Source organism: Zingiber officinale, chromosome 7A (genome assembly GCF_018446385.1).
Source record: "Zingiber officinale cultivar Zhangliang chromosome 7A, Zo_v1.1, whole genome shotgun sequence".
In the NCBI taxonomy this organism is placed as follows: Eukaryota; Viridiplantae; Streptophyta; class Magnoliopsida; order Zingiberales; family Zingiberaceae; genus Zingiber; species Zingiber officinale.
In genome coordinates this window covers 34,618,414-34,631,851 of record NC_055998.1, presented here as the reverse complement: position 1 = coordinate 34,631,851, position 13,438 = coordinate 34,618,414, and the positions used below count along the sequence as shown (strand labels likewise).

At 33.7% G+C, this 13,438-nt stretch overlaps 1 protein-coding gene across 1 annotated transcript; it reads right to left on the bottom strand.

The window, feature by feature from the left end:
* Nucleotides 1-7,429: 7,429 nt before the first annotated feature.
* On the bottom strand, nt 7,430-11,822 carry LOC122001306 (plastidic ATP/ADP-transporter-like). Its single transcript, XM_042555986.1, has 5 exons — nt 10,914-11,822; nt 9,743-10,009; nt 9,485-9,628; nt 9,060-9,407; nt 7,430-8,020 (listed from the first exon to the last, which is right to left on the bottom strand). Exons 1-5 carry the CDS (start codon nt 11,724-11,726, stop codon nt 7,661-7,663), a joined length of 1,932 nt encoding a protein of 643 aa, XP_042411920.1. The 5' UTR covers nt 11,727-11,822; the 3' UTR covers nt 7,430-7,660.
* Nucleotides 11,823-13,438: the final 1,616 nt, after the last annotated feature.

Here is a 13,438-nt window from a genome sequence, read left to right as displayed (position 1 = left end):
TATTTGTAAATATATCTATTTAGAAGAGAGTACAAAAGAACCTCATATAAATGTTTTTTTAATATTTATTATACTTTGACCAAACTAGTGATATGATTATTCATCATTGGCCAACTGAATAAAATTATTTAGTGTGACATATAATTACTATTCATAATTGATTAATTAAATAATTCCCTTTTGGTTAATCTAACTCCATAAATAATTATGGAAAGATTGTTCGTATAATAGCTAGTCATTAATTAAATTGATATTTTTGATGGCGACCAAATAGGTTTTCTTTAATCATCAATGGTTACATAAAATATGAATTAAAACTTTAACATTAGAAATCACATATAAATAGCTCCTTAAACAAAATTCTCTCTCTCTTTTTGTTTTTTTTTAACAAATAACTTTGTGTACATATTGTAATTTGTATCCGTCCCACGGTGTAACCGAGTTAGTACTTTTGTATGAACCTTTTCTGTATAATTTATTTATCTTTCGTAGTGCACTATTCATAAATTTTTCAATTTTTTTTTTCTATTTCATAGCTAAATAAAGAGAGACAACGTAGGGGTTTTGTCCTTAGATAAAATTGGTTCTCTCTTAGAAATCAGAATGAGAATGAGTATCATAGTATTGTGGAATAAGAATGAGTATGAGCTTGGGTATCATTCTTAAAAATAATGTTTAATTAGTTAAATATTTTCAATCGGAATGAACCTAAATTTCCTTTTTTACCCTTAGAGGAAAATAAAAGAAAAAATTAGATGGAAGAGAAAGTTGAATGTGAGAGAAACATATGATGAGAGAGAATGATGAGAGAAAAATTGTGATGAGAAAAAATGAAAAGAGAGAAAGTGTGATGAGAGAAAATGAGGAGAGATAGTGTAATAGGAGAGATTGAGAAGAGAAAAAGTATGATGAGAGAAAGTATGTTGAGAAAGAAAGAGTGATGGGAAAAAATAAAGAGAGAGAAAGTGTGATGAGAAAAAATGAGAGATTGAGGAGAGAAAGTATGATGAGAAAATATGATGAGAGAGAAAGTATGATAGAAAAATAAAGAAAGAGAAAGTGTGATGAGAGAAAATGAGAAGAGAATGTGTGATGGAAGAGAATGAAGAGAGAGAAAGTGTGATGAGAGAAAATATGGAGAGAGAGTATGGTAAGAGAGATTGAGGAGAGAGAAAGTATGATGAAAAAATGAGGAGAGAATGAAGAGAGAGTATGATGACAGAGAATACAGAAAGAAAATGGTAGAGAATGTATGATGAGAGAGAATGAGGAGAGAGAGTGTGATGAAAGAGAATGAAGAGAGAGAAAGTATAATGAGATAAAATATGGAGAGAGAGTATGGTAAGAGAGATTGAGGAGAGAGAAAGTATGATGAGAAATAAGGAGAGAATGAAGAGAGAGAAAATAATGAGAGAGTGTGTGTGTGTGTGATGACTGGTGAGAGAGAATACAGAGAGAAAATGATAAAGAATGTGTGATGAGAGAGAATAAGGAGAGAGAGAGTATGTTGAGAGAAAATGTGATGATAGAATGAGAAGAGAAAAAGTATGATGAGAGAGAACAAGGAGAGAGAGTGAAATGAAAGAAAAATTGAACAAATATACTAAGGGTATTTTCGTCCAAAACTTAATTCTTATTCCCATTCCATCAAAACCCAAGGGAGAGGTAGGTTTCATCCATATCCAAATTTTTAGGTTTTATTCCAAAATCTTGATTCCATCCCATCAACCAAACACAAGGTTTGGGAATGAATTCATTCCCTCATTCTCAAACTTTTAAACCAAACGCCACCTTAGTATATGGTTTCCTTTCGCATGGATCTTCTGGGAGAGGAATTAGATGTTTTCTGCTGCGCTTTCTGCGTGTTTAGCTCCCTAGTTCCCTACATATATAACAAGTTATGTCTACGTGCAACAACATGCTACCACGAATGAGTCTCGTTGAATAGACAGGGTATATAAACAGTCATTGTCTGCGGGAGAACACTTTACCATTGATAGTCTCGTGGGCAGACATGATTTATAAGTGGTCACTATCTACGAGAGAATACTCTACCACGAATTGTTCCATGGGCAGACAGGGCATATACATGACTATCTGGCTATGGACTACGAGTGAACACACTATCATAAATAATCACATGGGCAGTCATATGTATTATGATCGCCAACAACTGAGAGATAATGGTCGACAGAATATACTAATAATCGCTGATGACTCTCTCAACCACAAATAAGAGAAAATGACCGTCAAGATATAATAACGTAATGATAAGAAAAAAAAGTGAATAATCACATCTAATATAATCCTCTATAACCACACCTCGGTGTAACCTCACTAGCGTATAGGCATGAGCCTAAAGAACAAACAAAGATTTAGTAGGATATTCAATATCCTACACTACAATATAATCTTACTAACGCATAGGCATGAGCCTAAAGAATGAACAAGGGTCCAATAGGATACTTAGCTATCTAGCTACAGACTACGTGTAATAGCTCAATACTACTATCTAGTCTAATGGGTTGTTCAAATGGATAGGAATACAATAAGTAACAAGTCTATCAACATATATCTAAGTATAACATTAGCAAGAACAGTAGTAATAATTACAATCAAGGGAATCCTAGTCACCTAGTTATAATATCTCATCTAACTCCATGGTATCATCATGATTACTGTAAACCAATAGGTTAGGAATCAAGTAGTCATGGATGTTGATATAAAGAAAATAACCCAGTGGAATAATCTACCCTTATGCTAGGATATGATATCTATCATATATAGGTAGGTATAGTCTCGTTGACATATATACACTCACGTAAGTATACATGATATACTTATAGGTATAAGCCTAAGTGTATAATTAGAATATGATGTAAATGCATGAGTATCAATCTATAATTATACTATGGTCTAGTAATATCATACATACCCAAATAATATATTTATGAAAACAAAGGAGACTATATAGATATCAAAATAGATCAAAATATAACATCAAGCAATAAAAGGCCAAGCTTAAGGAGTAACATAGAGTAGATATCAAAATAAAATAACTACTACACAATCAATGCAAATAATATAATCACGCACTAAGGTCAAGAATCTAAAAAAGACAAGCAAGAACTACCCACCTCCACTGTAAAATGTCCTGGTCGTCTTCAAGTCAGAGGCATGTCTCGAGCTCGAATCCTATGAGTACAAGATATGAAATCAATCTAAGTACTAGAGTAATCCAGTAACTAACACAATCCAAGTATATTAACACTAATTTGTTTTCCTTATTCATTAATCGTCTTAATTAATTAATCAATCTATTAATTCCCTCGTCAATAAATCAACTATTAATTAATACTATCACTAACTAATGATCCAATTAATCCCTTATTAATTATATCAAATCAATTAGATAGATTCAAATTAAATTTGGCTAATTACCTAATTACACATTGTTCTCAAGTTACTCCTACATCACAGTTTACTCATAAACTATTTAACAATCTTGGTTAATCAAATAATCATGAATTAACTATTCACACTAAAAAAATATTTTAGGATTGGTCTTCTAGGAGCATTTAATTAATCACTCTAAATATATGTAGCAACAAAAGCAGTTCAATGAAACTATTTGTAAAAGGTAAGAGTAGTCAGAGCGGTTGGAAAATTGCTCCAACTAATTAATTATAGCATCACTTATTTAAAATCGCTCTAAATGTCATGAAATTTAAGAGTGGTTTTGTAAACTGATTCAATTTTAAGTTTGGCAGCAATTTATTAGACTTTTTAAAATAGTCAACAAAATTTCTTCTACAAACTCACATATATTTTTTTTAACCTAGGGTCTTTTGCCTATTGCTAATATCCAAATTTCCCCAATTTGTAACCCTATGCCTCACATACACGCAACCAAAAGTGATTCCTTCTCTCACAGGGGGGGCTGCTTTCTACCGGATCCTTTGGTTCTAACCTTCGCTTTCCCCAAACTAGGATGTGACAGGCTCCGTGTGGGCGATGGGATTCGAAGGAGAGCAGAGCAAGTGGCAACGCCTGTTGGGGTTGTAAGGTTGCAAACATAGTCCAACATTGAAAATACATGGGAAAGATTATAGATTTATAAGAAAAAGATATCTATATTGGTATGAGGCCTTTTGGGTAGAGTACAAGAGAAAACTCACGAGAGCTTAGGCCTAAAGTGAACAGTATCATATTATTATGGAGATATCTGAAATCTTTTGGTCCTGACAATTGGTATCATAGCCAAGTCACTTTTCACCTGACTAACCGCCGAAGAAGCATGAGCCAAAGCCATGATCCAATATTGAACCATGTGAGTGAAACCTTGAACGAAGTAAGGGAGACCCTGAGCAGGTTGTGACCCGATGCTTAAGGGGAGACTCTGAGCAAGTTCAGAGTGACCTAATACTCAAGGAGAGGCCCTGAGTAGGTTAAGAATGATCCGATATTTGAGGGGAACCTGTGGTCCTTTGTTTGAGAAGGGGATTGTTGGGGTTGCAAGGTTGCAAACATAGTTCCACATTGAAAAAATATGGAAAAGAGCATGAATTTATAAAAAATATATCTCCATTGGTATAAGGTCCTTTAGGTAGAGTCCAAGAGCAAAATCATGAGGGCTTAGACCTAAAGTTGACAGTATCATACTATTATAGAGATATCTGAAATCTTTTGATCTTGATAGCACCGACCGATGATTCCTCATCATAAGCCTTCCTCCTCCACTTCTCCTCCTCTTTCTTCTTTTCCTCTGTCGAATTTGGCTGCCTTGCATCGTGATTGCAAGTTAATCTCTAATTGATAATTTCCAAGTTTCTGAAATTATATGTATAAAATCAGTTAATATTTTCGAGGCTGAAAAATCCATTTTATAGAACATATATAGTAGAATATATATTCTATCTAAAACTTTTAGTAGACCTCAAACATATTTATTAAATGAGAAATAGATTTTTTTTTTGGATAATATTGGGGAAAATTTCGTGAGCTTAGAAACAATATAGAATGTGATATTAATTGATTTGAGTAGAATTACAATGCATTCAATAAAGTTTAAAAGTTCTTCTAAAGGTGTGTCTTCTTCTTCTTCTTGTGAGTTTTTTTTTAAGATTAGTGGTTTATTTATTTTTTGTCTTCTTATTTTAGTCTGAATAAATATTGTTAATGAAAATATATTTTTTGCATAATTTAGATTACTTGTGTTGTATGTTTAATTTAATTTTTTGTACTATAAGACCAAATGATTTCCTTAACCAATATTGGTTTGGCGATGTGTGCAGATATTTTTTTATGTCTATAGTTATATATCAAAATAAGTGACATTAAGATAAGGCTACAGCTAGTCATGATGCTTTTAGAAATCTTTGGGTTCTGTCTTTTATATTTTGGACACTAACTTTGATTTCATTGTTGAAATGTGTTATTGTGCTTATTCACTTTTACGCAGGCATGTCAATGTAAATCCATTGCCCAGCTTCCGGTCTACAGATGAAGATTTATCCAGTTACAAGAAGCATATTTCATGACATGTAACTTCAACTTTTGGGATAAGGCTTAAGAGGGTACAGAATGAAGAATTAAATATTTCTAGGACTTAGGGGTCCAAAGCTCTAAGTTTCATTTTATAGTTTATATACTATTGGGAAAATGTATTTCTTACCTTGTTTGAATTACTTGTGTTGTATGCTTAAGTTAATTTATGTACTATATAAGACCAAAGGATTTGCTTTGGCGATGTGTGCAGACATCTTTCGTATGCATGTAGTTAATTGGATCCCTTGCATGCACTAAAATTATTTTTAAATTGTGTTCCCAATTTTATCAATCCTTAGTTTTAATTATAAAACTAGGAATCAAGACCATTTGTGGGAAAATGATCAATTCTTCTCATTTTTTTGGAATAATTTTTTACGTTGATACTTATAAATTTAAAAAAAATCATGAAATATAAGTGTTAGCTAAACAATTCATTTCACTCATTTTTATTTAAATACTCATTATAATGACTCGTTATCAATTTTATCTTTTCTATATTTTAAAATATAATCATATTTTATTTATATAAATGGATGCAATGGAAACTTTGCTCTGGTGAATTATTTTAAGAAAGAATAAAATTATGTTACCTACACAATTTTAATTGGTTACTAAAATAGAAATTAAAATACCATATTTATTGTCTATGAAAGGGTTCTATTTCTTTTTTCAATATAGATCTATGGAGGGAGGTAGAAGACATCAGACGTATGATGGGATAAATCCCAAGTCGTCAGTTCTTGATAATCAACCTCTGACCATTACGCTAGAGATGTCATGCACCACCATCTATACTATGTCCTGGAGACATTCTATTTCTTTTTTAAGCCCTCACATTATTTTGCTAATCTTTTTCACGATTCTCACTTCTAATTTCCAGAATCCTAAACCTACCTATCTAATGTATTGATATTTTTTTTAATGATTTATTTACCTTACTTAAGCGATAGTTAGAGTCTATATGTAGACTCAAATGTTGGCTTTATCAATTAGCTTTTAGTAACTCTTAAATTAATTAAATACTTTCATTAGAGTAATTATTTTCGTTAACAAATTGAGAATAAACTTCATTTTTTTTCACATATAATAAAGAATTTATCAATTTTTTTTAAGAATCCAGATATCCAACTTATAGGATACAACTAATCCTAAAGGTGCTTAACTCAACTCTATAAAAGTTTATTACTAGCCATCAAGATAAATCGGGAAGCGCATATAAATCCTAACGGACAACCCAACGTTATAAGTAATTTGAACTCCTCAGGTATAATGTGTCTTGCGTGAGATTCAAAGTTCACCCCACCACTTACCATCGCATCGTAGCCCCAGGGACAAGAATTTGTCCTTTTTTTAAAAAAAGTAATCCAGGTATCAATTCTTACGATCCGACTAATCCTGGAGATGAATAACCTACCTCACGATGGATCTTAGTAGACGACCCAACATCATAAGTTTTTTAAAATAGGTGTAATGTGTCATAGGTGAGATTTTAACTCTTGTTACCTAAGAAGTCTATCACACCTCTTACCATTGGACATCGCACCATAGCCCAGGGCTTAGAATTTGTCATATTTTTTTTTGTTATAATTTAGATATCCAATTCTTCGAACAGACAAATCCTAGAGGTGACTAGCACAATCCCATAAAAATTTTCCACCGGCCACATAAGATAAATTGAAAAGTGCTCACGAAAACTCATCCAAGCGACCAACATTCTTAAAATTATTATCCTCTTGAAAAAAAATTTCTACAGTGCACCACAACTAAGATTTAATCTTTAAATGTCTAATTAATCATCTGAAGGGTCTAACTGCTATCCTAGATAAGAATTTGTCGTACTTGCACAAGAATGGTGTGGAGTAGATCAATAATTTAACAAGTTGTTTCGTATACTGGTATAAAAACCGAATACAATGGACTATTTTCAACAAAAAAAAGAATCCAAGATATTGCCATAATTTGCCAACAAATACTCAATGCAGCAAATGTACTATAGGCCTGCACTTCTACCAAAATAGGCAAGTAGCAATGCCCCATGCCTTATTCGCGTAAAATTACTAAATCATGCAAAACTTTCAACATTCAGATGTCTGGTGTACTAAGCTTCGGCTTAGTTTTGCTTCACAGGTGACTCATCGGATATTGTCTCAGCTAGTGTAGATCCATTCTCACTCAGCTTTACCTCCGCAAGCAGCTCCTGGGTGTCTTCTTTCATAGCTACTGTGACCGTGGACTTTTCTTTCAGTGATTTCTCCTTCTCAAGCTGCTCCTTGGCCAGCGGCGAGAATTGGGAGTCCAGGGATCTTGCAGCACCTAGCCATGCAAGAACGATCATCAGAAGTATTCCTCCTAGATACGGAGTCGAGCTAGCAAGAGACCCAAATGTCAAAATCATGAATTGCTGGATCAGGGCGCCTCCTGACTTTCCCAAGGGATTGCAGACAACATCAATTGCAGCCTTCCCTTTAACCTGTGTTAAGCATACAAAAGCCATACATATCGGTCAAGTGAATATGGAAGCTAAGAATAACAGTAGGAAGATGCAGATGTTGGAGGCAGCTCGATAAATGAATAAAGGTATATACAATAAACTGATAACCAACTCTTTGATAATTCGAAGTTAAAGACAGTATCGTAGTCATTCATTTCCTTAGATGTAATCCAGTAATTGATCTGCTACCTGAAAAGAAGATATAAGAAACAAATGGTGCATGCCCTGCCAACACCTTTGTGATGAACCATACTAGATTAGACAACCTTTCCCTTATCTCTTTTAACAACTTGATTCCTTTCATGATATTTATGCAATTTGCATTCTTCAAAGTCGATATAATATCATTAGGATATTGTTTCTTCCAAACAATAGAGGGCGAAACCCAGCCCTCGTTAACCAAACTTTTTTCAAGCTTTCAGATTACAGGTTGAGTTTCACAGCTCAGGTCTCATTATAGAAAACCAAAAGAACTCAAATAGTTAACATGATTTATACATATTATAATAAAATCCCAAAAAAAAGTTTTAAAAATAAGAATTACTCAAACTTAAGCCAAACTGTTTGGACTAACACAAGTTCAATGAATATCTGACATATGCGTCAATCTGCCAAGGGACCAGTTCAGAGGCATTTTCATGCATGGGTGTGAGATTCAAGTTTTATCCCAAACTTGTTGTCACTATGTGATTTTTTGTTTGAACCGACTGTTTACCCCATTACCAATACTTTGTGAAGTAGAACAAGAAATTCTAGATTAAGTAAACTCTTATCAAAACAACAAGAATTTTTTGCTATTCGAAGTTAAAAGGAGAGTTCCAGATAACACATCATTCTGACTAAGAATAGCATTCTGACTAACACATCATTCTGACTAAAAATTCATACCCTTCTAAGGTAAAGAGAATTTGTGAAAGGATAATCCAAACAAACTTCACCTATCCACATCATAATACTTGGACCTATTTTTGAATTCAGTGGACTATTGCTCATAAAGGTAGAAGGAGAGAACACTGACCTTCATCTCTTCGTCCAAAGGAATGTAAGCCATTTCTTTGCAAGGATCAAACAAGCTGTATTTTGCACTCTTGCTGAAAATATTTTGTAATGCACCCACATAAACAGCAGCAAGCAGAGGAGTCATTCCGAAACTTCCCAGTAGGGGAGCCAGTGGTTCTCCAAACAAGATTAGTGAGAAAAATCCAACGCCTGTTAGAAGCAAAACTGTAGGAGTGATCATGGCTGCCACTCCCCAGCCAAATTTTCTGAGAATCCACCTTCCTAGCAACATCATTGTAAAAGTTGCAATTCCCGTCATAGTTGAGAAATCACCCATGAAAGATGAATACTCATTTGGACTGGGAAACTGCCAAATAATAATAATATGTAAGAAGAAATTAGGCCATCCAAAATTAAATAGAACATCCATAGAAAAAAGATTACCTGTGCCTTGAGCTTTGATTTCCATGTGACTTCCACCAGGTTAATGCTTATACCATAAGCAACCACCAAGGTGGCTAGATCCCTCACGTATCTAGAGGACAGCAAAACCTTCAGGCTCTCATTCATGCCTAGCTTTGGCTTCTCCTACACATTGAATAATTGATATTTATCAATGCCAATATAAAGACCAAAAAAGAAAACATTGCAAGCATAAATACCCAAAAGTAAACACGATAACATAGCAACCCTGAAACAGACCTTCTTTTTGCGGTTTGATCTTGGAAGAGATGGATCATTCACCACAAACTTATTCACGCCCCAATAGATTGCAGATATTACAAACCCAAGAAGCACAACAATGCTCATCATTCCTTTCAGGGAAATAGCCCAACCATCAACTCCTGGTCCTAAATTTTTACGTAGATTAGAGAAATATTTTACTGTTCGCCCCGAGAAGATGAGGGCAATATTAGCCCCAAGTCCAAACAATGGGTAGAATTCTTTAGCTTCCTCAACAGTAGTAATCTGCAAATGATTCTCAGGTAATGAGTTTTAGGGGGGGAAATCAGCATTTGCTCATAGAGTGTATATTGCTTCTTGTCTCTGCATCTCAAATACAGTCAATAACTGTACATAATATGAAAAAATAAAAAAGTAAGGCAGACACCATGAGCATATGAACGAGTAAAACATCTTACTACATCCAGCCATAAAGAATACAAAAAGCAAAAGAAAAAAATTTTCACCAATTAAAGTACAGAGAGTGTGTATACCACAAGCAACAAGAGGTGGTCATATTTTGTAGCATAACATACTTCTTGGTGAAGAACAATTTACTTGCCTGATACAATTTTTTTCAGCCATAAAAATGTCGTAGAATATGCTTTCATAATTTTACACATAAAGCAATACAATCAGACATACTAAAAAGGTCTTCTACCTCACCTGTTTAAATTTATGTATGTTATATGATGGACAGCTAAAGGAATACAAGTACATTTCTGGCACAGTTTTGGAATAATTTGCTAATCAAAGCTTCACGCGATGTTAGCAAAATAATGAATTTGCAATCCTCCTGCTGCTTCTAATTACTCTCCTGTGAATTACTGTCGCTCGTCTGCCCCATTGCAATTCTTCTCTCCTATAGATATAATAACTATTTGGCAAGAGGGGCGATAGATGATATAATTGAGTTGTATCACAAACATATAAAATGGACCTTTCCTCGCAGCCTAAACTGGTAATACCAATCAAATATCACCAAATTACAGTTTGTGCAGGGTTTGATCTCATAAATGCAATCTCACAGTTATGATATACTGATTGCTGTGTAAATGGATTGCTCTTGTATAAGTGATCACATGGTATAGCAAATAGAATAAGAATTAAGAAAGCAATTAAACAGTTCCATACAGTAAGCATATATCACCTGATTGGCAAACCCCCAAAAGAGGACCGAGATCACCACGCTTCCCCACAGCTCTGCCATGACATAGAACAGACAGAAGCTCCAAATTCTCAAAATGGCAACGGGACCAAGGAAGCTCGGACCAAGTGCGGCTAGGAGCTTATCTGCAAGCGCCGTGGGATGGATAGTATCTCTCAGAGGATACAGCAAAAAGGCAAACGCCCCAAAAAAGGCTATGAAAGGAAAAATCACGGTGTAAAAGAGAGCCTCCTTGGACAAAACATCCGACAGTTTAGTGTACAACAGCATGAACCCGATCGCCATCGGCAAGTTCACCCAAGTCTTCAAGAAGGGTATAATCTCGGCGCTGCTCCCCTTGGCCGTCACCACCAGCACATCCTTGGTATCTCTGAGAATGGTATAATTGAAAAGAATACAAAAGAACATAATGCCCAGCGGAATTATCTTCTTAAGGGTCGTAATGTTAACCCCCAATAACTTGGGCTTCTCCACCTCGCCCTCCACAGACCCAGTACCTCCATCCGGAACCGCCGCGGAGGCGCTAAAAATCGGAGCTTTCTTCTGTTTCCCGTAAAGCCCAGGGGAAAGGAGCAATCTTTGGGAGCCACCGGACGCTCTCAGCCTCGGAAACAATGGAGTGACCTCCTTGGAGATGAAGCCATGGAGGGCGTGGTTCGGGGCCTCGGAGGAAAGCACCGGGGAGGCAAACCGGGCGGCGACGAAGGGGAGACGGCGGCGGAGGGGGTGGAAAGTGAGAGCTTGCGGCGTGGGAGGGAGGGAAAGGAGGCCTTGAGCTGAGATAACCATCTTCATACCAATTCCTCGTTGCTATCTCAGAATATATGGAGCGCCGATATCTGAGAGAGGACAATAGCAGGAGGTTTTGGAAAAAGGCAAAGGAGATCAAATATATATATCGTCCGTGAGATTGAGGGGCTTCACCTTGGATAATAGTCGGTTTAATCAGTCCTCAAGGGTCAAGGGAGAAGCTAGGCCGCCGCAAAAATGTAAACTTGAAGCGTCTCGGAGGAAAAGGTTAAAGCATCGACGTCACCTTCCCTAGACTCAAATTTTATATTTTAAATTTAAAAAATGGAATGCATTCCTCATCTATTAAAATATCATTTAATTTTAAAAATAAAAAAAAATAAAAAAAATTGAGTAATGAACAAATAAATATTTAAAAATAATAAAAATTTAAAAAATAATAAAAATATTACGAGATAGCTGATATAGTGTATAATAAAAAATGATGATGTAAATTTAATAAAGCGGATGATTTATTTTAAATTTTAAGAATATTTTAAATTTAATAAATGAATAGATTGGATAATAAACGTAAAGTTTCTTTTAATGTAAAATATAAAATTTAGATAAATTTTGTGTTCATCAGTTTCTATATAAATTATTTATCCATTACATATTTACATTAGTTATCTTAAAATTTTTATAATCTTAATTTTTTTATTATTTTATTTTCTCTTCTAATTTTTTATTACTTTTTCTCTCTCCTTATTTAATATCTACTTTTTATTACTTAATTCATTTCTTTTATTTTTTTCTCTTTTAAATTAAATAATATTTTAATATTTAGAAAATGAATTTCATTTTTTAAATTTAAAAAATATTATTCAAAAAAAATAAATTTATTAAATATATGGGATAGTTGCTATAAAATTTTTTTAAAGTAAAATATAAAATTTAAGATATATTTTGTATTTAGAAAAATTAATATGAATACTCTCACATCTCTATCTCAGATTCTCTTATGGTTTAAGTTTCAAGTTTGAGTTTATTTAATTTTTAAAAAATATTTTTTTAATATTCTATAAGTGGAAAGTGCAAATCACCGTCCCCAATTTAGCCTTTCGTGGCTACTCAAATTTCCCCGCCTAAAATAATTTTTCCCTACGTAATTTAAGAAATATTTAATTTACTGTAAAACTTTCAGTATTTTTTAAAATTGGCATAAGAAACTTTATTACCATTTAACTTTAATAAATATTATTTATTCGCTTTTTCAGTTCATAATCATCACATCCTTTATAAAAAAAAATAGATCCACTATCTTAGCGGCCCTCCTAATATCGGTTCCACTGATATAGAGGGAGGTTCATACAGATACACAGGATCACCACATCCTTTTATAGAATGCATAATACTAGGAGAGATAATATAAAAATAATAAAAATTATTTTAGAGAAGTGGTAAAAAATTAAGGTAAAATAATATTTTCGCTTGTAATATTATTCTTATTATTCTATTATCCTATAATTTTGTTTAAAAAGGGATTATTTTATAGATAATTTTTTAAAATGTTAAAAAAAAAATCATTAACATTAAAATAAAAATTTTAAATTAATTGACATGGCTACTCTATTGCTCGTGCCCCCTTGGTGAGGTTTTTTCAAAGAAAAAAATATCACTATAAAATTGATTAAACAATAATGCTTTTCAAGGTGGTGTTTTATTTAAAAGTTTGAGAATGAAGGAATAGATTTATTGTCAAATCTTACATTTGGTTG